General features: G+C 41.9%; 1 protein-coding gene across 1 annotated transcript in view; it reads right to left on the bottom strand.

Annotated features, from left to right (window-relative positions):
• Positions 1–219: 219 nt before the first annotated feature.
• The window catches only part of LOC132360058 (uncharacterized), a 125,007-nt gene continuing 102,987 nt past the window's right edge, over positions 220–22,239 (bottom strand). Inside the window, exons 3-4 of the mRNA XM_059915177.1 lie at positions 719–856; positions 220–387 (exon numbers count right to left, since the gene is read on the bottom strand). Of these exons, the coding sequence (XP_059771160.1) occupies positions 220–387; positions 719–856 (306 nt within the window). The remainder of the gene's footprint in view (positions 388–718; positions 857–22,239) is intronic.

The raw sequence follows: 22,239 nt of genomic DNA, 5'->3' as shown, positions 1-22,239 counted from the left end.
CCCTATTCCAACTCTGCTCTGTGTATTGAACATTATCTCTGTTTGGTCATCCCCCTCCCTGATCCAGTCCTCCTGCTCCTGGTGCATCCCTCCATCTGTTGTTAAAACATCGCAGTCATTCAGCCTTCTTTTTCAGTGAGGTCTGGGCCAAACTGTCAGTGCTATTTTAATCGTTTTCATCTTAATTATCTGAATCCTTAGAAAACATGATCAGAATGTTCACAATGTTAACATTTCAACCATCCCTATCTTGACACAAAGCACAACAGTTAGACAACAGTCCGAGTCAAAGCCGGATTCTTTAACACTCGTGGTTGCAATGCCCTTAATTACACACTTAAATCTCCTTGCTCGGTGAGGAAACAATGGGTGATGCTTTACTGTGACCTGCAAATCATGGATGCCATCAGAGGTCAGGGTAAGAAGAGTGACAACGACCACAGAAGGCAAATAATCCACGCAGGACCCAAGAGACGCTAAAATGGCATTGTTTCCAGCCCATATTTGGGGGGCCACCTTATGGGCTTTGTACTTTTCCCCAACTTTCAGTACCCATCACCAGAAGCCCGGGTTTTTCGTGTCCCAGGGAGTCATTTCGTGGGACACAGGATCTTCAGTGCTAGAATTAGGACACTCCTCGCTAAGGAAGTCAGTTAGTCCCCCAGTGATACCGTAGAAGAGCCTTCTAGAGGGCCCTAGACCAGGATGGCCCTCTCACCAGCTCCAGGCAGACCTTTCCTGTGCTCATCGTAGAGGACCGGTGGAGACGGGAAGCAGAGAAGAGAAGGGAGGTTTGCTTGGGTGGAGGCTTCGGGGAAGGCGTCCCTAGGAGATGGCTTGGGGGGAGGGTAAACATCTGAAACAGAAAACCATGGACCCAAGAATAAGAGTTCCTGCATTTCGAAGTCCCTGAAGTACCTTCAAAGAGTACCACCGGTTTGAGGGCTGCTCTTCAAAAACAGGACACTGACATTTCCCATGAGCAGCAAGAAGAACCCACCAAGGGTAGACGTGACTGCCTACGATTGACAAGAAGGGGAAGCAAGCCTGTCACCGACCCCACCAGCCTGGAAGGCTGGGTTTCCACCCTGATGGTCAGGGGCTGACCCCACGCTCCCACGTAGTCTGGGCTGAAGTTGAGTCTGGCGAGTGCACGACAAAAAGCTTACCAAGCAGAAGGGCAGGGGGAAAATATTTCAGCAAAAATATTTAACTCACTGAAAATAATTTATATCTGTGTACAAACAACCTGCTGATTAAAACTGATCCTTAACTGCTCATTAAAAGGAGGTCCACCCTTCAGGACCTATACTTTGCAACACTTAGATACCATTTAATTGGAGTTACAGTATAAGCAAAATAGAAAAAGGCTGCATTTCTTTATATGCTATAATTTTACTTTTTTGACTAATTCCAACTTTCTCTGTGCTCAATTAGTCTGACTTAGTGATGTTTTGTCGTGTATAAGCTGTAAAGTCCTGACTTGTCTTTCAACTTTCCAGCCAGAAGTAGCAGGATTAGTAAATTCTTCAGATTTTTAAAAAGGTCAAATTTTCTTTACTAACTTTAAATGACTGTAAGCTCTTGGGAAAATAATTATTTATCATCAAAAATACAATCTATATTCTTCTTGACCACAACTTAGCTATGACTGAGAATCAAATTTGAGTTTGTGGTCTCTGTCTTATAATGTCCAGAATGCACTGTACATAATAAAGTTGGGTCCATCTGGGGCTTCCAAAGCCCAGAGACCCATTAAGAGTTCCCATAAATAAGGAAATTTCTAGAGGTGGAGGGTATAAAGCAAGGTTTTCTGATCTTCTGGTAAACTGTTAACTGGGAAGCCCAACTTTAGGTTATTTTATTTTGAGAGAGGGATGAAAATTTTAGCAAGTTGTAGCTTCCCAACGTAAGTATAGAAGGGAGACTGAATGCATGATCACAAGTGCAAATCTCTGACAAGAAATTAGGAAGAACCACTCTGCTGTTCCCTTAACACCTGCTGCCCACAGCAAAAAGAATAATCAGTTTTCTTAAGTCACACATTTCTCTGCCATGTGTGAGAAGAAAATTTCACTTCTGAAATGCTAAATTAATGTGTGGTTTCCAGCGAGCAAAGTTGCATAACGGTCCTGGCTTTGCCAGACACACGCTGTCTATGTGTGGACAAATTGCCCAACTTCTCTAAGCCACAGTGTTCTTCTCAATAAAGGTGGTGATGGTCACTGCTTTTTATAAGCTGATGCCATGAGGAAGGATTAAATGAGCTCATGTATGAGAGAGTCCACAGGCACTCAATAAACATTTGCTCATTTTTTTAAGAATTATTCTGTTTTTAATTTTAACATGCTACTTGCTATTTACTGATGTTCTTATTTTTCATTTTTGTATCAGTGTAAAGTTAGAAGAGTCAAGCAACCGTTCTAAGGATGACACGAGTTATTTTCTAGACCCAATTCAATGATCAACCATCTGTTACGCTCTACATGCTGAGGACTCAGCCGTGGAGAGCAGACAAGAAGTCCTTCCCCCACATAGCTTCTACTGCAGTGGAGAAACGGAAACAGATAAATAAGAAAAATATGCAAAATGTTAGACATAGTAAATGCAAGTGAAGAAGACTGGGGAATCCATGGGGAAGGCAGGGGACAGCTGGATCTGTGGATTCAGGAAGGTCTCATGAAGAAGGCGACACCTGAGCACGGGGAGTGAGCCCCATGCATGCTGCAGAAGACCCTCCAGGTGGAAGGGGTGGCACTGCAAGGTCTCTGCGGAAGGATGGGAGGGGACTCGGTGTGTCAGGAGCAGCAGGAGGCCAGTGGCTGGAGCAGAGGAGAGCAGACGGAGCCAAAAGGGAAGTGAAGGGTGGGGCATGCTGGCCAGCAGGCTTTCCCTGTGTTGGATGCAGGCCTGCGCAGGAATCTGATGGGGTGACAACGGAGCTACTGTTTGACAGAAATGCTCTGCTGCTGTGCAGAGAACGAAGGGAGAGAGCAACAGGGGAGGCAGGGAGGCCAGCCAGGGGCACCCACAGGGGCCTGGACCCACGTCAGTGGTGGTGCTGTCTGTGAATCCCACGTGGGTTCTGATGGTAGAGCCCATAGGATGTGCTGAGAGAGGAGATGCAGGGTACACCAGAGGAGAGGAGTCTTAAGATTTTTGATCTGAGCTACTGAAAGTGTGCAACTACCATAAAATAAGATCATAAACTGTGTGGAAAAAAGCAGGTTTTGGAGGCTGACATCAGGAGCTAGTTTTGGACATGTTGAACGTGAGACTCATGTGGACATTCAAGGAGAAATGCTGGGTAGGCAGCGGGAAACGTGACTGGACTTGACGTCCAGTTGGATGCAGTGATCATCAATGTGAGAAGGTCCCTGAAGCCACAGGTGGGTGAGCTCATAGAGGAGTGGGTGTACGTGCAGAGAAGAGACCCAGGACCCAAGACCAAGCATGCCAGGGTCAGAGGTCAGGGAGAAGCAGCCCAGGTTACTAAGAATGAGAAACCAACAAGACAGAGGACAGTGTCTTAGAAGCCAAGTGAAGACAATGTTTGAAGGAGGAGGGGCTGATCAACTGTGAACCATGTCAAATGCTGTCATCAGGCTAAGAGCAGAGAACTGACCAAAGGGATACCCCAAAATCCTCATAAAAAGGTATGTTAAACCAGTCTGTAATGTTTTAATAAGGTCTTACAATTAAACACAAGATTTACATATGAATTTCTCTCTTTACTAAATCTCACTAAAATGACAGTAAGTTATAAACACATAAGGACAAAGAGACAACATAGGTCAGGAAGTGTCTCCTTCCTTGCCCTCTCCCCTAAAACTTTAATCAGACCCTGGAATCTATTCCAAACATTCCAACAAACAATCTATACACCAAACAACAGAGCCTCAAAATGCCTGAAGCAAAAACTGATAAAGCTGAAAAGAGAAATAGATAAGTCCACATTTGTAGTTAGGTACTGCAGGCTCCCCTCAGCAACTGAGAACTACTAGACAGAAAATCAGTAAGAACAGAGAAGATCCACACAATCTCACAGGATCTTACTGACAATATGTAGAACACTAACCCAACCTCAGCAGAATACAAATTATTTTCAAGCACTCTAGGAACATTCACTGAGAGACCATATGTTGGGCCATAAACCATGCCCCCCAAAATTTAAAATAATTGCAGTCATGCAAGTGTGCTATCTGCCATAATGAAATCAAACTAGAAAATGATAATAGACAAGAAAATATCTAATCATGTGGAAATAAAACAACACATAAATAATCAATGTGTCAAAGAGGATGTCACAAAGAAATTTTAAAAATACATAGAACTAAATGAAAATGAAAACACATTGTATCAAATATGTGGGGTGCAGCAATAGCAGTAGCCAAGAGGAAAATTTATAGCACTAAATACTTAACTGAAAAATGCAGAAAGGTCTCAAATTAATAACCTAACTTCCTACTTCAAGAAACTAGGGGTGGGGTGGGGGAGTGGGAAGAAGAGAGCAAAATCAGCTCAAAGTGAACAAAAGAAAGTAATAAAGAGCAAAAACTAGTAAAATTAAAAACAGAAAAACAAAAGAGAAAAGCAAAAAACAAAAGGCTGGTTCTTGGGGGAGGGGGATCAATATAAAATTGACAAACCTCTAGTGAGACTGACAAAAACAAAAAGAGAGAAAACACAAAAAACCATTATCAGGAATGAAATAAGGGACATCACTACAGATCCCACAGTCAGTGATAAGATTACAAGGGAATACTATGAACAACTTTATACTCAGAGATTTGAAAACTCAGAGGAAATGGACCAATACCTCAAAAACCACAAACTACCAAAACTCAACCAAGAGGAAATAGTCAATCTGAATAGTCTTATCACTTTTTTAAAAAATTGAATATCTAACTTTAAAGCTTCCAAAAGATAAATTTCCAGGGCCAGAAGGATTCACTAGGGATTTCTACCAAACATTTAAGTAAGAATTAACACCAATCAAAATCCCTGCAAGATATTTATAGATACAGGCAAGATTATTCCAAAGTATATATGGATATGAATTCAGATGTCTCTGACTCCAAAGTGCTTTTTCCTTGTACAGTACATTAGGGTTTGTGTATAATCATTTGCCTAATTCTTAAAACCGTCTGTGATGTGAGAAGCCTAGTGTGCAAGAAATTAGACATCTTCCATTTTTTCACTGTGCATTTTAGAAAGAGTTGTTCCACTGTAAGCCAGTCCTCAACAAAACCATAAGTGGTTACATTCCTAAATGGGAAAAGAATTTGAAAAAGAGTAGATACAGGTATATGTATAACTGAATCACTTTGCTGTACACCTGAAAGTAACACAATATTGTTAATCAACTATGCTCCAATATAAAATAAAATTTTTTTAAAGAGTGGTTAATAAAATAGTATATATGGAAAGGCAAAGAAATTAGAATAGCTAAATCCATTTTGAAACAATAAGTAAATAAAATGGGAGGAATCAAGTCTGTGAGATTTCAAGACTTATTATACATCTACAGTAATCAAGACTGTGTGGCGTGGACAAAGATCAGTGCAATCCACACAAATATGTCTGACTCATTTTTAACAAAGGTGCAAAAGGTAATTCAATGGAAGGATAGCCTTTTGAACAAACAGTGCTGGAGCAATCAGACATTCATGAGCAAAAAATGAACCCAGACCTGAATCTCACATCTTACACAAAAACTAATTCAAAATCAATCAGATACTTAAATGTAAAACTGTAAAACCTTTGGGGAAAAAAAAGAGAAAATCTTCAGGATCTAGGAGTAGGCAAAGATTTCCTAGACGCAACACCAAAAGGACAATCCACAAAAGGAAACACTGAAGAACTGCACACCGTCAAACTTAAAAACTTTTCCTCTGCCAAAGACCCTATTAAGGGGATGAAAAGACAAGCCATAGACTGGAAGAAAATATTTGCAAACCACGTATCTGACAGAAAGACTAAAATATATAAGGAAAAGATGTTTCATTGAAGGGGATATTCAGATGGTTATTAGCATGAAAAGATGTTCAACATCCTTATCCCTCAGGGAAATTATGCAATGAGGTATCACTGCACATCTATCAGTTACAAACCTATTTGGTGACAACACCGAATGCCAGAGAGGACATGGAAAAACTGGGTCACTCATACGTTGCTGGTGGGAACGCGGTATGGTCAAGCCACTCTAAAAAACAGTTTGGCAGTTTCTTATAAAAGTAAACATGCAACTAGTATACTGAGAAATTGCACTCTTGGGCATTTATCTCAGTAAAATGAAAATTTATACTCACACAAAAACTCGTACATGAATGTTCATAGCAGCTTTACTTATAATAGCCCCAAACTAGAATCAGTCCAGATGTTCTCACGCGGGTGAGTTAAACAAGTTGTGGTCTAGCTATACCACGGAATATTATTTCGTAATAAAAAGGAAAAAACAATTTACATATGCAACAACTTGGATGAATCGCCAGGAAATCATGTCAGTGAAATAAGCCAATCCCAAAAGGTTCAGTCTGTACTGAATGCTTGATTCCACTTATATAACATTTTGAAATGATAAAATTTTAGAAATAGAGAATAATTAGTTGTTGTCAGGGGTTAGGGACGTGCCAGGGGAAGGGAGAAAGTTGCGTGTGATTATAAAAAGGCAACATGAGAGATTCTGGTGGTGCTGAAAATATTCAGTATCTTGACTGTAGTCCCCCTATTTAATTAGCCATTCTAAGTAGGTCACTGTGTGACCAACCATCCTACTCTCTGGAGGCCGCTCAGATGATGGTTTAGGGGGGTGGGGGGCCAGTGATGTTTACTCTGTAGAACGACCCAGGTCCCTACCCCCCAGACCCTGTCTTTGGTTTAAAAGACCAAAGATGGGAAGGGGACGTAGCAGCCTGGGCAACAGCAGGCTCCTACTGGGGGTCTGGGATTGGGGATAACCGTTGAGAAACTTCTCCTCCCTTCCCTGCCCTCCCCGCTCCTTGTGGGCGTGGGTTCCCATCACTCACACATGTCTGTGCACTGACGGGCTGGGCCAGCCGGGGGCTGGGGTGGGGACTGTCTCTACAAGTCAGATGTACACAACTTTTTCAGCCTATAAGACAAGTTAAGTTATGAAAGTTCAGTGACCTGTATTTAATGCTGACCTACTGCTATAAGGTATTCTATATTTATATGACCTCAGAGACTCTTCTGACTAGGACACTCTCCTTCCAGTGTCGCATCCAGTGCCAGCCCCAGAGAATGGGGCAGATTTGTGTATTTATTTGTCTGTTTGGTAGGCTTACATGTCCAGGATCCTGTTTAAGGTTTTAGGATGCCTTCAGTACACTAACTTTTTGAAATAAAAATATTTCCTAAAAAAAAAAAAAAAAACTGTAGTGGTACATAACATATGTACCTACACAGGTTACACAGGTGATAAAATTGTACAGAACTTAATACACACACACACACACACACAAATAAAACTAAGGAAATCTGAATAAGATTAGTGGATTGTGTTAATGTCAATATCCTGGTTGTGATACTACCCTGTCCTTCTATAAACTATTATAATTGGGGAAACTGGACAAAGTATACAAGGGACTTCTCTGTACTGATTCTTTTAACTGCCTGTGAAATTACAATGATCTCAATATAAATTTTAATTTAAAAATATATAAAGGTTAGAAAAACAGAAATATTCACATTAAAGTGGCTCCATTCTTTTCTATAGGCTTCATATTTAACACAATGGCCATGCTACAAAAATTGAAAAAGAAGAACCCATACTCTGTGGTTATTTATCAACATATCAAAACTAAAATAAATACAAGTACATTCTAAAAATAAATTCAAAGCTCTATAAAATGCAATCTCACAAGGTAACTAAATGTTCTTGTTATCCGGATCATGAAAGTGATTTCCTTACATCAAAACCCAAACCTTCTGAAATGAATGTCCTTTGTTGGATGACTTACACAATGAATGCTATTCTGTCACGATCATGAAGTGACAGGGTTTTTTTTTCACGAGAGGCACAACTCATTGAGGGACAACAGATCTGCATTTCCAGCAGATGGTTGCTGTACCTTCACCACGTCACCACGAGGTTCCCATGAAGCATGAATAAGGAAATCGACATGTCACAGTGCTTCCACTCAGTTTATAATATATGGAAAAATGACCAGTCTCATTCTCTTCCCATATTTTCAAAAGAAATCACAGAATTACTTGGAAAAAATATATTTTACCAAACTCTAAATCCATGTGAAAAATGTAATATTTTATATACCATATAGAAAATATAGAAATACAAAAAAGATAGAGAAGTACCAAAAAACTATAAACAACAGAGATAGTCTATGTACTGGCAACTGCAGAATGGCTCCTGTACTAGGGTGGATGGTGGCCCCAACCAGATAGGTCCATACCCTAATCACCAGAATCAGTAAAATGTGACCTTATTTAGAAAAAGGGTCTTTACAGATGTAAATTAAGGATTCTGAGACAGGAGACCATCTAGATTATTATTGGGCCATAAATCCAATAAGTGTCCTTACAAGAGGGAGGCAGAGGGAGATCTGACAGAAACAGGGGAGAAGGGATGTGAAGACAAGGCAGAGACTGGGGAGCAGGGGCCGCTAGCCCAGGAACACCCAGGGATGCTGGGTTTGGGGAGCCACCCAAACTGGAAGAGACAAGGGTCAGATTCTCTCCTGGTCTCCTGGAGGGGGTGCAGCCCTACCAGATTTTGGACTTCTAGCCTCCAAAACTGTGCAGTAATTTGTTACAGCAGCCACAGGAAACTAATACACTCCCTTTACCAGGGAATACAATCCACACACCTGCCAATCAAAGCAAAACATGAAAATCACTATCTTTCAAATTCAGGATAAAATAGGTCTCAAGAATACCTTCGGACTCTAGCTCACAAAAGTGTGAAAATATGAAACAGAGTATCAAGGAATAACTTCAACCAACTATGCATGGACCTATATGAAAACAAAGAAACAAAAAAGTTAATTATTATTTTATTAATTATTATTTATACTTGTTTATTTCTTCAAGTCAAGAAGTGGGACACACCCAGCTGCTGAGTGGAGGACTAAACACTGTAAGATGCAAGTTAGTCTCAAGTTTGTTTGACACAATGCAAAAAAAAATCCCAAATATATTTTTCAAAGGAATTTAAATGACTCCAAAGTGCAAATGGTGCAAAAATCTAGTGATAAAGAAAAGATCTATAAGGTAAACTAACAGATATGATGATAACAAGATCTGCTAGATATTAGACATAATATAAAGGTATAACTAACAAAACATAAGGATGAAGCTAAATGAAGCAAAACAGATAACAGAGTAATAAATCTTGTTATGTAAGAGAATTAATCTATGGTAAAGCCAGCAACAGGAAAGAAAATATCAAATCAATAAGTTTTACAAGGACACTGGGCTAGCAGCTGGGTGGAGTGGGGGTAGGGAAGGATTCATATCCTTGTATCATACTGTATATGACAATAAACTACAAATGAACTGAAGACGTAAATGTTAAAAATTAAACAGCAAGCCAGAACAAAGAGAAAATGAACCAGATCTGGAGGCAACGGGGTGGGGGTGGGGGTGGGGGTGGGGTGGTTAAGAGATGAAAAGGGAAGAACTTTTAAATGCAGTGGAATAAGCCAGAAAGGAAAAAGATTGATAACTCTTACAAGGCCAAATTTTTTAGACTGAAAAAAAAAAAAAGAACAAATAATCTGGAGCAAATATTTGCAATAAATAAGTCAGAAAAAGGATTAATATCCTCAATATCTAGTAAGTTCACTCAGAGTAAAAAGTACATGAGAAAAAAAGAGAAAGTGGAAGAAAGATATTAATAAACATATAAAAAAAGAGCATGAAGAAATCCTACAATCCAAATAAAAAGACAACTCAATTTTAAAATGGACAAAGGGGGGCTTCTGCGGTGGCGCAGTGGTTGAGAATCTGCCTGCCAATGCAGGGGACACGGGTTCGAGCCCTGGTCTGGGAAGATCCCACATGCCGCGGAGCAACTAGGCCCGTGAGCCACAATTACTGAGCCTGCGCGTCTGGAGCCTGTTCTCCGCAAAAAGAGAGGCCGCGATAGTGAGAGGCCCGCGCACCGTGATGAAGAGGGGCCCCCCACTTGCTGCAACTAGAGAAAGCCCTCGCACAGAAACGAAGACCCAACACAGCAAAAATAAATAAATAAATAAAATGGACAAAGGATGTGAATAGACGTTTCTCCCAAGAAGATATACAAATGGCCAATAAGCCCATAAAAAGATGTTCAACATTAGTAGTCATTAGGGAAATGCAAATGAAAACCATAATGAGACACCCCTTCACAACCACTAGGAATGGCTATAATCAAAAAGACAGACAAAAACAAGTACAGGAGGATGCAGAGGAATTGAACTTTCATATATCACTAGTGGGGATGTAAAATGGTTCAGCTGCTTTAGAGAACAGTCTGGCAGTTCCTCAAAATGTTAAATACAGAGTTACCAGCAATTCCACACCCAAGAGAATTGAAAACATATATCCCTACAAAAATCTGTAAACAAACATTCATAGCAGCGTTATGTCACAATAGCCAAAGAGTAGAAGCAGCCCAAATGTCCATCAACTGATGAATGAACAAAATGTGGTCTATTCATGCAACAGAATATTGTTCAGCCATAAAAAGGAATGAACTATTGCTACAATATGAGTAAACCGTGAAAACATCATGTTAAGTGAAAGAAGCCAGACACAAAAGGCCATATATTGCATTATTCCATTTATATGAAATGTTCAGAATAGGCAAATCCACAGAGACAGAAAGTAGATTGGTGGTTGCCAGAGACTTGTAGGAGGGGAACTTGGGGGTGACTGCTAATTAGTATGAGGTTCTTTTGGGGGTGCTGAAAATGTTCTGGCATTATAAAGTTATATTTTTACCTTATACCACATCATGAAATAAATTTCAGTTAGAATAAAGACTTAAAAATAAAAAATAAGAATAGAAGAATATTTCAATAATCTTTAATTGGGATGGGTCACTCTAAGCACAGCATGGATTAAAGAAATTATAAAGGATGGATAGACTTAAGTTTATAAAATTCACACACTTTTACAACAAAAGAGACTTCCTGAATGGATACTGTTGGATTAAAAAAAGGTGGTTTCCATGCCGCGGAGCGGCTGGTCCCGTGAGCCACAATTACTGAGCCTGCGCATCTGGAGCCTGTGCTCCTCAACAGGAGAGGCCGCGACAGTGAGAGGCCCGCGCACCGCGATGAAGAGTGGCCCCCGCTCGCCGCAACTGGAGAAGGCCCTCGCGCAGAAACGAAGACCCAACACAGCCAAAAATAAATAAATAAATAAATAAATTTATAAAAAAAAAAAAAAAAAGGTGGTTTCTATTTACATTTTTTAAAAGGCCAATATAGTCAACACCTGCTGGTCTGCCTCTTATATCACATGGATCCACCTTGGGCCTTGGTCATGTTTTTCTGCCACAAGGACAAGAAAAGCAGAGGAGGCTTTTCTGCAGACAAACAAGAAGAAGAAAAGATTCGTGCGGGAGGGAAGACACCAACTATGGGGAACTGAATGCTGATGGCTTTCAAGTTCCTGCTCCAGCCGTTCCCCAGACAACATGCATCCTGCCTTCAGGAGCTGGGAGACACTCGGTACTCTCAAACGAGCCTGTATTTCCAGTCAGTGGCTCTTAAGAAATGTTGCTTCGTTTCCAAGATTATTATTATTAGAAAGTGTTCTGTTAACAACGATGGCTTTATTTTTTATAAAATTTTCAAGTGAACAGTGTTTACGCCTTTGTTTTTTTGCCCAGTGTTTCTGTATTAACATTTAAATTTTAACATTTCAGGTGGAAACAAATATACACAGATTATAATAAGTCCACTTAGTTTCCATAAGAGCTGTTTGAAAGATTCTGAGAGTGTGAAAAACAGCCTTAAAGGACAGGAAATACACTCAAGGCCGAGATGCTCCGGCATTGTTTCTGCAATGACAAACCATGGTGGCCAATAAAAATTAAAACAGTTTCAGAGCCAACATGATTTTTCAATTTTCATCCTTAAGTTTTAGGATCCCTAAAACATCACAGTATCCCTAAAATCTGGAAGGAAGAAAAAGTGAGGTACAGCATGAGTGGCTGTGAGGTGGACTGTTTGATTTTTAAGATAAGAATGAGAAACAGTGTCATTTTCTTAAAGCCCAACCAGTAAGATCAGCTCTAACGTCACATCTGAAACGATGTCAAATTGCTATTAGATGGTCTTGTTCATGGGTCTATCTTGTTTATAGGACCATCTAATTTAGAAAGCAAACTGTTTTGTGCCATACATTTCTCCCTATGTTGGAAATTAAATGAATTTTTTGGTTGGTTTTTATTTTTACATTTATGCTCAATGATTTTATGACTTTTTAAATGAAGTATAGTTGATTTACAATGTTTTGTTAGTTTCCACCATATAGCAAAGTGATTTAGTTATGTGGGACTTCCCTGGTGGCGCAGTGGTTAAGAATCCACCTGCCAATGCAGGGGACACAGATGTGAGCCCTGGTCTGGGAAGATCCCACATGCCACGGAGCAACTGAGCCTGTGCGCCACAACTACTGAGCCTGCACTCTAGAGCCCGCGTGCCACAACTACTGAGCCCATGTGCTGCAACTACTGAAGCCTGTGCACCTAGAGCCCATGCTCCGCAACAAGAGAAGCCACCGCAATGAGAAGTCCACGCACCGCAACGAAGAGCAGCCCCCGCTCGCTGCAACTAGAGAAAGCCCCACGCAGCAACGAAGACCCAAAGCAGCCAAAAATAAATACATAAATTAATTTTTAAAAAATCCAAAGTGATTCAGTTAAGTGTGTGCGTATGTATATACACATACACACACACATATATAATATATATATATTTATTCTTTTTCAGATTCTTTTCCCTTATAGGTTTTCACGAAATATTGAGTATAGTTCCCCGTGCTATAATGATTTTATAACTTGCCAAGAAAATATCTTATGGAGAAAAATTGATTGCAGGACATCTTCAAAGATACGTTGTCCACCAACCGAGTGAAGCCACAGGCACACATGTCCCGCAGGCAGGCCCTGTCTCCCCTGCTCTGCTCCCCACAGAGCGCTGCCTCCACACCACTGTCAAGGTGATAATGATCTTAGACCTGCTGTCCACACCACATCCTTGCCCTGGGGACTACATCCCACGCTCTGGCCTCAGGAGGGCAGGCTCCTTGCCCTCAGTCTTCCTGGCAGTCCTGTGTACCATTCTGCCTCCCTCCCTCCCTCCTGCTGCCTGGTTCCAGACAGCAGAATAGAATCACAGGACAGCTCTGCTTTCTACTCCCTCCTCAAGTCATCCAGGGCACCCTCAGATTTGCACAGTTATACTTACATACCTAGGAAACACTTCATGCTTGCTCTAGGGTAACCCAAGTCTGTGCATTGCTAGTCAGAACTCCTGGTTTATAACATCATCATGAGCATTGCAGATGGAGTCCTAGACATGTTCCAGTCCTACTGAATCTGAACCAGGACAACAGGACAGAAGATGGTACATGTATACTTTAGAAAAGCTCTCAAAGGGATTAAAAAAAAAAAACAGCTTTCTTGAGATATAATTCAAATACCAAAAAGTCACCTTCTTAAAGTGTACAAATTCAGTCACGTGAAAGTGTACGAATTCACGAAGTTGTACAACTATCACCAGTATCTAAATCCAGAACATTTGCAGGGCCCCGTTAAGAACCTCATTCCAAGTAGCAGTCACTCCCCAATCTGCTCCCCTCCCCAACCCTAGTCTCTGGCAACTATTAACCTATTTTCTGTCTCTATGAACTTGCTTACTCTGAACATTTCATATAAATGGAATGATATAATATGTGGCCCTTTGTGACTGCCTTCTTTCACTTGGCACAATGTTTTCAAGGTTCACCCATGTTGTAGCATGTGTCAGTACTTCTTTTATTTTTATGGCTGAAAAATATTTTATCATATGGATATACCACAACCTGTTTATCCATTTATCAGCTGATGGACATTGCAGTTATTATGAAATAATGCTGCTACAAATGTTTATATATGAGTTTTGGTGTGGACAAATGTTTTCAGTTCTTTTATGTATATACCCCTAGGAATGGAATTGCATATGTGCTAACTATATGTTTAACATTTTTAGGAAATGCAAACTTTTTTCCTCAGCAGCGGCACCATTTTCCATTCACACCAGCATCCATGAGGGTTCCAATTTCTCCACTTTCTAGTTAACACTTATTACTGTTCATCTTGATTATAGCCAACCTAGTGGGTATGAAGTGGTATCTCAATGTGATTTTGATTTGTGTTTCCCTGACAACCAATGATGCTGAGCATCTTTTCACATGCTTATTGGCCATTTGAATATTTTCTTTGGAGAACTGTCTATTCAAGTCCTTTGCCATTTAAAACACTGAGTTGCCTTTTAATAGGTGACTTGTAAGAGTCCTTTATATATTCTGGATACTAGACCCTTATGAGATGTATGATTTGCAAGTATTTTCTCCCATTTTGTGAGTTGTCTTTTCACTTTACTAATGGTGTCCTTTGAAGCACAAAAGTTTATAATATTGATGAGATCTAAGGTATCTATTTTTCCTTCGGTCACAAGTGACCAAAGAACCACTGCTTATTCCAATGTCATAAAGCTTTACTCCTGGGTTCTCTTCTTATGAGTTTTATAGTTTAGTTCTTATATTTAGGTCTATAATCCACTTTGAGTCAATTTCAGTGTTTGGAGTGAAACAGGGACCCAACTTCATGACTCTGCATGGGATGTCCATCGTGTTGTCCGGCACCACGGGTTGGACTCTAGGTTACTTTGATGGGCACCTCCAGTTAAGAACCACTGAATTCTAGCCCAACATTTCCAGTATCTTCATTTCATAGGTAAGAAATTTTAGGCTCAGAGAGATTGAGGTAAAACTGCTCTGTATTTGGAATAAAGGAAGTTACAGAAAAAAAGAGAAGTTGGTTCCCACATTTTAGAATTTCAAAGTCTGGTGAGGAAGGCAAACATCACAATGTCGGAATATAAACATTATAATTCAGGAATAAGCACAGAAATATACAAAGTGGCATGGATCGCAGGGAAGGGACTGATTAAGTAACTGTCTGGTGATTTAAGCTAAGATTCACCGGTGAGGGTCACTCCAGCAGAAGAAAGCTCACTCATGAAACCTTTAGGCTGAAGTGCTGCGGGAAGCACACACAGTCACCGGAGCAGTGGGGTCTTAAACCAGGGCCAACAGGAGAGGGAGTGATAGCAGACAAGGCTCTGTGCTCCGGCTGAAGCCCGGGCAGCAGGGAGCACTGGGTTTCCGCAGGGAAGTGACTCCACCAGACATAGGCTTCAGGAATCAGCAGCTGGCAACAGGGATGGCGGGTCCCAGGCGGCAGGGCCAGGAGGAAGGCTTCAGGAGATCCTGTAACAGCTCCTGACGAGGGCCCAAAGCACAGTCCTCAGCCCACAACCAGTTTTCTGATGCGGCCGGCAGATAAGCCTTGTTAGGCTAGAACAGCATCTTTAAAACATCTTGAACTCAAATGCCTGCTGGGGAGGAGGGGGCGCAAGATCTCCCTGGGGTGCTGGAACCCAGCACTCCCTCCTCAGGCCTGCCCAGCAGGAGCACCCAGGGATGCAGCCGGCCCGGCCCTGTAGGCCTTGCAGTTCACGACCTGGGCCTAGACTAAGGTGGCGATGACGTGAGAGCAAGAAGCTACGGCGGAGTCCCAGCATAGCGAGAAAGCGGCTGCCGCTGGCCCTGTGCGGGTGAAGGACCGCAGGGTGAGGCTGACCTCTGGACTTGGGTGCGCCTCACGCACCCACCCACCCTGCTCCCGGGAGGATGACAAAGCCTCTGCTGAACTCACCACTCTAAACCATTTGCACTGCTGGCTCCTGGCCTCCCGTGTCAAGAATAAGAATACATGAAGTCTTTCAAATGGCTTGTCAACTGTGGGGTTTTTTTCCTGCTGAAGGTTTATGACGGAAAACTGTGGAAAGTTCCCACCTTCCAGTTCCCTGGGGACTACAGGCTTCAACTTTTCCAAGGCTGTCTGGAGATGCTGGTGCTGGTCAGTGATAGGGTATTTACTTTACTTTCATTTGTCTTCAACTGATATCTCTCAAAAGAGTTCTCTCTCTCAAGATGAAAAGATGTATCCTAGTTTAGACAGAACGTTCTGTTCTCTTCTGAAGTCTGCTCACGCAGGTCCTTCTTTTAGAGCGTAAGTTCCTTAAGGGGAGGGACCGTGCACCTCATTCAGTTTGGTAACCTGGGAGCTTAATGAGGTCCCAGCCCACAGGCGGTGGTTACTGTTGAGAACTATACAAGCCTCCTACTGTCAGGACGGTTATCTGCAAGCTCTTTTCGGCTCCATTCGCCTGCAGGCCTCTGGGCCAGGTTCAAGTCCACAGGGCTCTCATCCGAATGAGGGGAATAAAGGCTGTGGAGGAAGGAAACTGGCATCTGACCCTGAGGGTCTCCAGCTCTTTTCTGTGGGACTGTGTCTCTGAGTCCTGCTGCCTTAACACGATCCCCACCTTTCTCATCAGTTCCCTCTGTGGGCACTTTCTCTCCGACAGACCCTTTACACCTGGCCCCTCTGTCTCTGTCTTACTGGGTACTGAGTGGTAAACATTTGTAGACTATTTATTACTCCTTTTAACTTTCTGCTTTACAAACACCTGTATTTTGTTTGTAAATCTCTTTTCTAAAATTAAAACAAAAGTTATATGATAAAAAGCAAACATTACGCTAAATTTAGAAGGCTTAAAATAACCTTTTTATCTCCTTCTCCAGGAGCGACATAAGAGGGCTCTTCCAACTCTGTAATTTGAAGATTCAGGAAACCATGAAAGCTCATGTGAGCCAAGATCTTCATAGTTTGCTTGAGCGGGAATCTACAAGTGAATTTTAACAGGATAAGCAATATGTAACAAGACCAGGAAACTATTCAAGGACAAGATTAGATGGCTGTTCTTGGTTTTAGCTGCACAAGTCAACACCAATCCCTCTGATAGGATAAGAATTACTCTTTCAGCAGTTACTGACAGCAGCAAATGGTAAGATGTTAACAAAGGGCATCCATTTAAAGCCTCAGCGCATGTGGAATGAAGCAGACGATTCTTACAAATGTTAACGTAAGCTCTGTAGTTCATTCCACTCCATCTTGTTGAAAATTTTACTCTGCCAGGTCTGGTGCAACCTCAAAATACAGTTTTCCGCAAAGAATGGGGCTGCAACTTCCTTCAACTTCAGGGTGATTTTTACGTGGAAAGAAATCTGCGATATCCATAAGAACTTGGGGGATTTTCATAATATGATCATCTTCAGAAGTGCATTTTTTAATTTGTAAAAACTATCTTAATAGATATTTGGCAAATACATGAATGAATGAAGGTGCATAAAATGGTGAAACATCTGGAAGCCACTGGCACACACCCAGAGGAAGACTGATCCAGATACACAGGGCCTTGTCAGCAAAGAGGGCTGGTGAAGATGTTCACACACCTGGCAACATCTCTCGTGAGGTCTGAGCCAGACATCATCACCAACGCCAAGCGGGGAATGGATCTGGCCCTCCAGAGCCTTAATAGCTGTTGGAGAATGTAGAAAAGAAGTGAGGGAGTGAATTAGAGAGACAAACAGAAAGCTAAAAAGGCAGAAGTGGAGTGTTGAAGAGAAACAGGGATCCAGTCTCGTCCAGGATGAATTCTCATCTCCAGGCTCTGCCTAGGAACTAGGGGACACAATGTCTCTACTGAGAGAAGCCTTCTGCCCTTGACCAGTAATGAGACAGAAAAAAATTTGCAGATAACAACTGCAAAAGCATACTTCCATCACAGGCCCTTGGAAGAAAAGAAACACAGAGAGCTGACATAAATTTCGATGTAAACACAGCTTTAAGCATTTCTTCTTTTTCTTTTGGTGATCTGACACCTTCTTCTTTACAAAAATAGCAGCGTATTAATTCTTTGTTAAATCTTCTTTGAAATCTACGTTTCTGTCAGGCATGACTTTATCCCCATGTCACCACCTAGTCCTGCCCCCCACATTCCTGTTCCTTCTGGCAACACCCACCTAAATTTCAACACATTTTCCCTCACAAATGTAGCATTAGCTTAAGTCATTAACTATATTTAGAGCTTGCCTTCACCCTTACTGAGACATAGAGGCTAGCTGCAATAATGGTTCTGTTTGTTTATGATGAAAAAGTGTCCATTTTCAATCAGTACTTTTAAATACATCACTTCTATATTGGAACACAGCTTTGACAAACGTCCAGTGGGATGAAATCTCCACCCTGGCCAGAAAACAAACAGGCAGCATTCTTCATCTTATTATGTGAACTCCCCACAGAGCAGGCCATGTGGAATTTGTGTGGGATCTTATTTACTATATTACAAAAGCTGTCCTTAGTGTATGTTTTCTGCAGGACAAAAAAACAGGCTGCTTTTATAGAAGTCAAATGTCACATCAGAAAATAGTCTGGAATGCTTGGAAAGCATTCTAATGCTTTGGATCCATTGAAAAATATAACGTGCCCTTCACAACAACAAATTAACTGAAGGGGAAAGGCACGTTTAATAAAAATAAAGACGTCTTCTGGTTGGGAGTGAGCTGTCAGGAGGCTGCGAAAGGAGGTCAGGCCTCCCGTGGGCCTCCTTCAGCAGCCACCCTCACCGGAGCTGGCCTGGGAGGCAGAGGGCCAGGGGCACAGAGACCACAGGGAGCCGGCATCAGGAGCCCCCAGCCTCTCGAGGGGGAGGGGGAGGAGAGGGGGGAGGAGGAGGAGGAAGGGGAGGAATGCTCAAACTGAGCCGGGCCGCGTGGTCACTCAGGTCCTGCCCCGTCCGTGTAGGGGCTCAGAGCTGCCTGTGCTTCTCGTTGCTTCTGTGTTCCCTAGGTCTTCCTGCAAGACCAAGCGAACTGGACTCAAGACATTTATTCAGAACAAATAAGATCAATCATGTACTATATAAACTGCAAGAAGTGAAAAGAGCAATTTCTGGCCAGCACCAGAGCTGCCCTGGACACAAGAAACCCCACCCCATCCAAGCTGACCAACGCCCGGATCAGATACACCGTCTGTTTGTGGCCAATATTAGAACTTGGTCTTTAAATGTAAAAGCCAAGGGCAATGGATGAACAAGAAATCAACTAAAAAAAATGAATGACCTACATGATGGCCATCACAAGAGATGACAGGGCAAAACTGTAAACCTGTTTGTTGGAGAGTCCAAGCAGGCATCCCTGTAGAAAGGGGACCCACCTTGCTTCCTCACACCCGACTCAGCCCACTTGCTCAGGGAAGGAGAAAAGCATTTCCTTCCCTTCCACGACATGGGGGCTCCGAATGCAGTTCTCCACTCTTTCCAGGAGAAAGAGAGGGTGTGTGTATTCCCTTGTAAACTGTCTCAGTGAGCAAAAATTATGTTTTGAAAACATTTCTAAGTAGAATTAGCAGAGGATTAGAGCAACAGCTCCTAATTCATTCTCTGTAATTTTCCAGGCATTAAAAATCACTGGTCAGTTATAAGGTTGCTAGTCCTGCCTGTGGTTGTACAAAGGCTTAGGATAAGAAGCAGGAACAGTTGCTGAGGAGGCTTCGTTCCCTTTTTTGCCTTTTCTGGTGATCTGGACTCTAAATGAGCTCTGAGACCGGGCCCTGTGTGTGGCCCAGGCCCGAGGATGAGGCCAAGCTCAGGTGCTCTCAGTGAATCCGAGGCTGGTCCTCCTCTCTGTCCCCGGCCAAGTTCAGTGTCCGCACAGAGCAACATGCAATCAACGCCGAGGGAGAGAAGGCAGGAAAAACAAATCAAGAGAATGAAACTGTGTCTGGCATTGGCAGACACTAGCTTCCCAGTATTTGTTGAGAAAATGAACCCCCTAAGGAAAATAGCCCAAATTTAAGTTTTTTTCAAACTTCCATTATAGACTGGTTCTGAGGACCTAAGAGAAAGATTTTGATACTGCTAACAAACTTTGCAAGAAGAAAAGTTTTCACCATGGAAAGAAAATCTGAAAAAAAAAAAAAAAAAAGGAATGCATAGAAGCTAGCCCTAGCTGATAATAAAACATATTATGAAGCTTCAATATCAATACAGTTTGGAACTGGAGAAGAAATAAACAAGACAGATGACTGGATCACAAAAAGGATTAAAATATATAAGAGAATTTAATTTACTACAAAGGTATATTATATTACTATAAACGTAGCATTTCAAGAAAAGAGATCACTCAGTCAATGTGTTTAAATGTAACCAGGTAGCTATCTGGAAAAAATAAAGCCAGATTCCTCTCATGCTTTATATCAAAATTAATTTCAGATGAATCAAAGTTTCTGATGTAAACATGAAGCCATAAGAGAAAGCCAGGGAGAATAGTGAATATGTGTATCATCTCAAGATGGGAAGGATGGTCTCTTTCCATGCAGGACATAACCTCAGAATCAAACAAATAGGGAAAACATTTGCAACACAGATACAAAGGGTAACTTCCTTAATCTAGAAAGTGCTCATATGGGGACTTCCCTGGTGGTCCAGTGGTAAAGAATCCGCCTTCCAATGCAGGGGACGCAGGTTCGATCCCTGGTCGGGGAACTAAGATCCTACATGCTGCGGGGCAACTAAGCCTGCAGGCCACAAGTACTGAGTTCTCGCACCTCAACAAAAGATCCCACGTGCCTCAACAAAGATCCCACATGCCGCAAACTAAGACCCGACGCAGCCAAAATAAATAAATAAATAAACAAAATAAATAAAATTTAAAAAAAAAGAAAGTGATCATACCAACAAAAAATAAACCAACGGAATAATGGGGAAGACATCAGAAAATTCACAGGAAGAGAAACACACATCTCAAAAACAAAACAAAAATCATAAGAAGATGCTCAACTTCACACATATTTAAAGAGGTAAGATCAAATAAATAATGAGATACTGTTTTTTTACCCATCACACTGCAAAATGGTGGGGAGAGCCTGGAATAACGCACTGAGACACCCCTGAGGGGAGTATATATTAAATGTAATGTTTCTGGGGAATGTGGCAATGTTTATCCAAATTTAGAAAACATGTATCTCAGCAATCCCTGGACCACAAAGAATTTACCCGACAAATATACTCCCCTGATCCAAGGTCCACTCTAAGGTCAAGGTTGCAGAAGCAGGAGTGCTGTCTCCAGGTGATGAACTGCGCTCAGGTTCAGCCCCACGTCCCTCAGACACGGCTCGGTACCCTCCCCGATGGTCCTGGGATGCCCTGGGCATACATCTCACCAGGCTCCAGTATCCATCCTTCCTACCTAATATTACATAGCCCAGAGTAGGTGTGCAAAATAACATTTGTTGAATGAATGAACAAATGAATGAGCGAACGTGTCAATAAGGTAAGTTAGCTAATGAGAAATACTAGTGGGCAGATTAGAGACAGGACTGAAACACAGGCGAAAGGTTAAAAAGAGAGAAAATTTTAGAATAGTTCTCTAATGAATTTAACCTGAGTCTTGTGTGTAAAAACGACTTTTATACTGAGTATGCAAAATTACCTTACAATAACAGAGCAACATGAGTAGACAGTAATGATCGTACAAATGAAGCAAGCAGGTTGGGTTAGATGGGATGAAACCAAAGACCCTCAAGGTTTGGAGACGAGCTTGTTAAATAACCAAGCTCCTGTAAACAGGCAGCTAGATTTATCGTGCCCCCGGGAAACTCTCTGGAATGAGAACAGAAAATGCTGCTGTTGATTAGCCCTCCTAGCTGGCGGCGGAATGTTGACCTAAAAGGGAAAGGCTTGCCCTCCAGATTTTACATAACGTGTGCCCTTATCAACTCCCTTCCTGGGACTGTCCCTCGCAGGGACATGAGGAAGGCGAACCCTCCAGCCTCAGCAACAGCCTGTGCTCCCAAGAGCCTGCTGCCCACCAGAAGCTGTCTACACCCGCTTGCGGACCGGAAAGAACAACTTTAAATTGAGGGCAAAAAGAGAAGGATAAGAAAGGATGAGGAAATTAACACAACGAACAAGTTTACTGACTGATGTATTCAGACAAAGAGAGGAAACCAGGGCCGTGAGTGTGTGACCACCTGACCCAGGTCATAAGGGACCTCGGGGGCAGCAGGGCCGGTCCTCCCCCAGCCAGACCTTC

This window comes from Balaenoptera ricei, chromosome 2 (assembly GCF_028023285.1).
Source record: "Balaenoptera ricei isolate mBalRic1 chromosome 2, mBalRic1.hap2, whole genome shotgun sequence".
NCBI lineage: Eukaryota > Metazoa > Chordata > Mammalia > Artiodactyla > Balaenopteridae > Balaenoptera > Balaenoptera ricei.
Note: the sequence above shows the minus strand (reverse complement) of the source record. Positions and strands in the feature narration are given on the sequence as shown.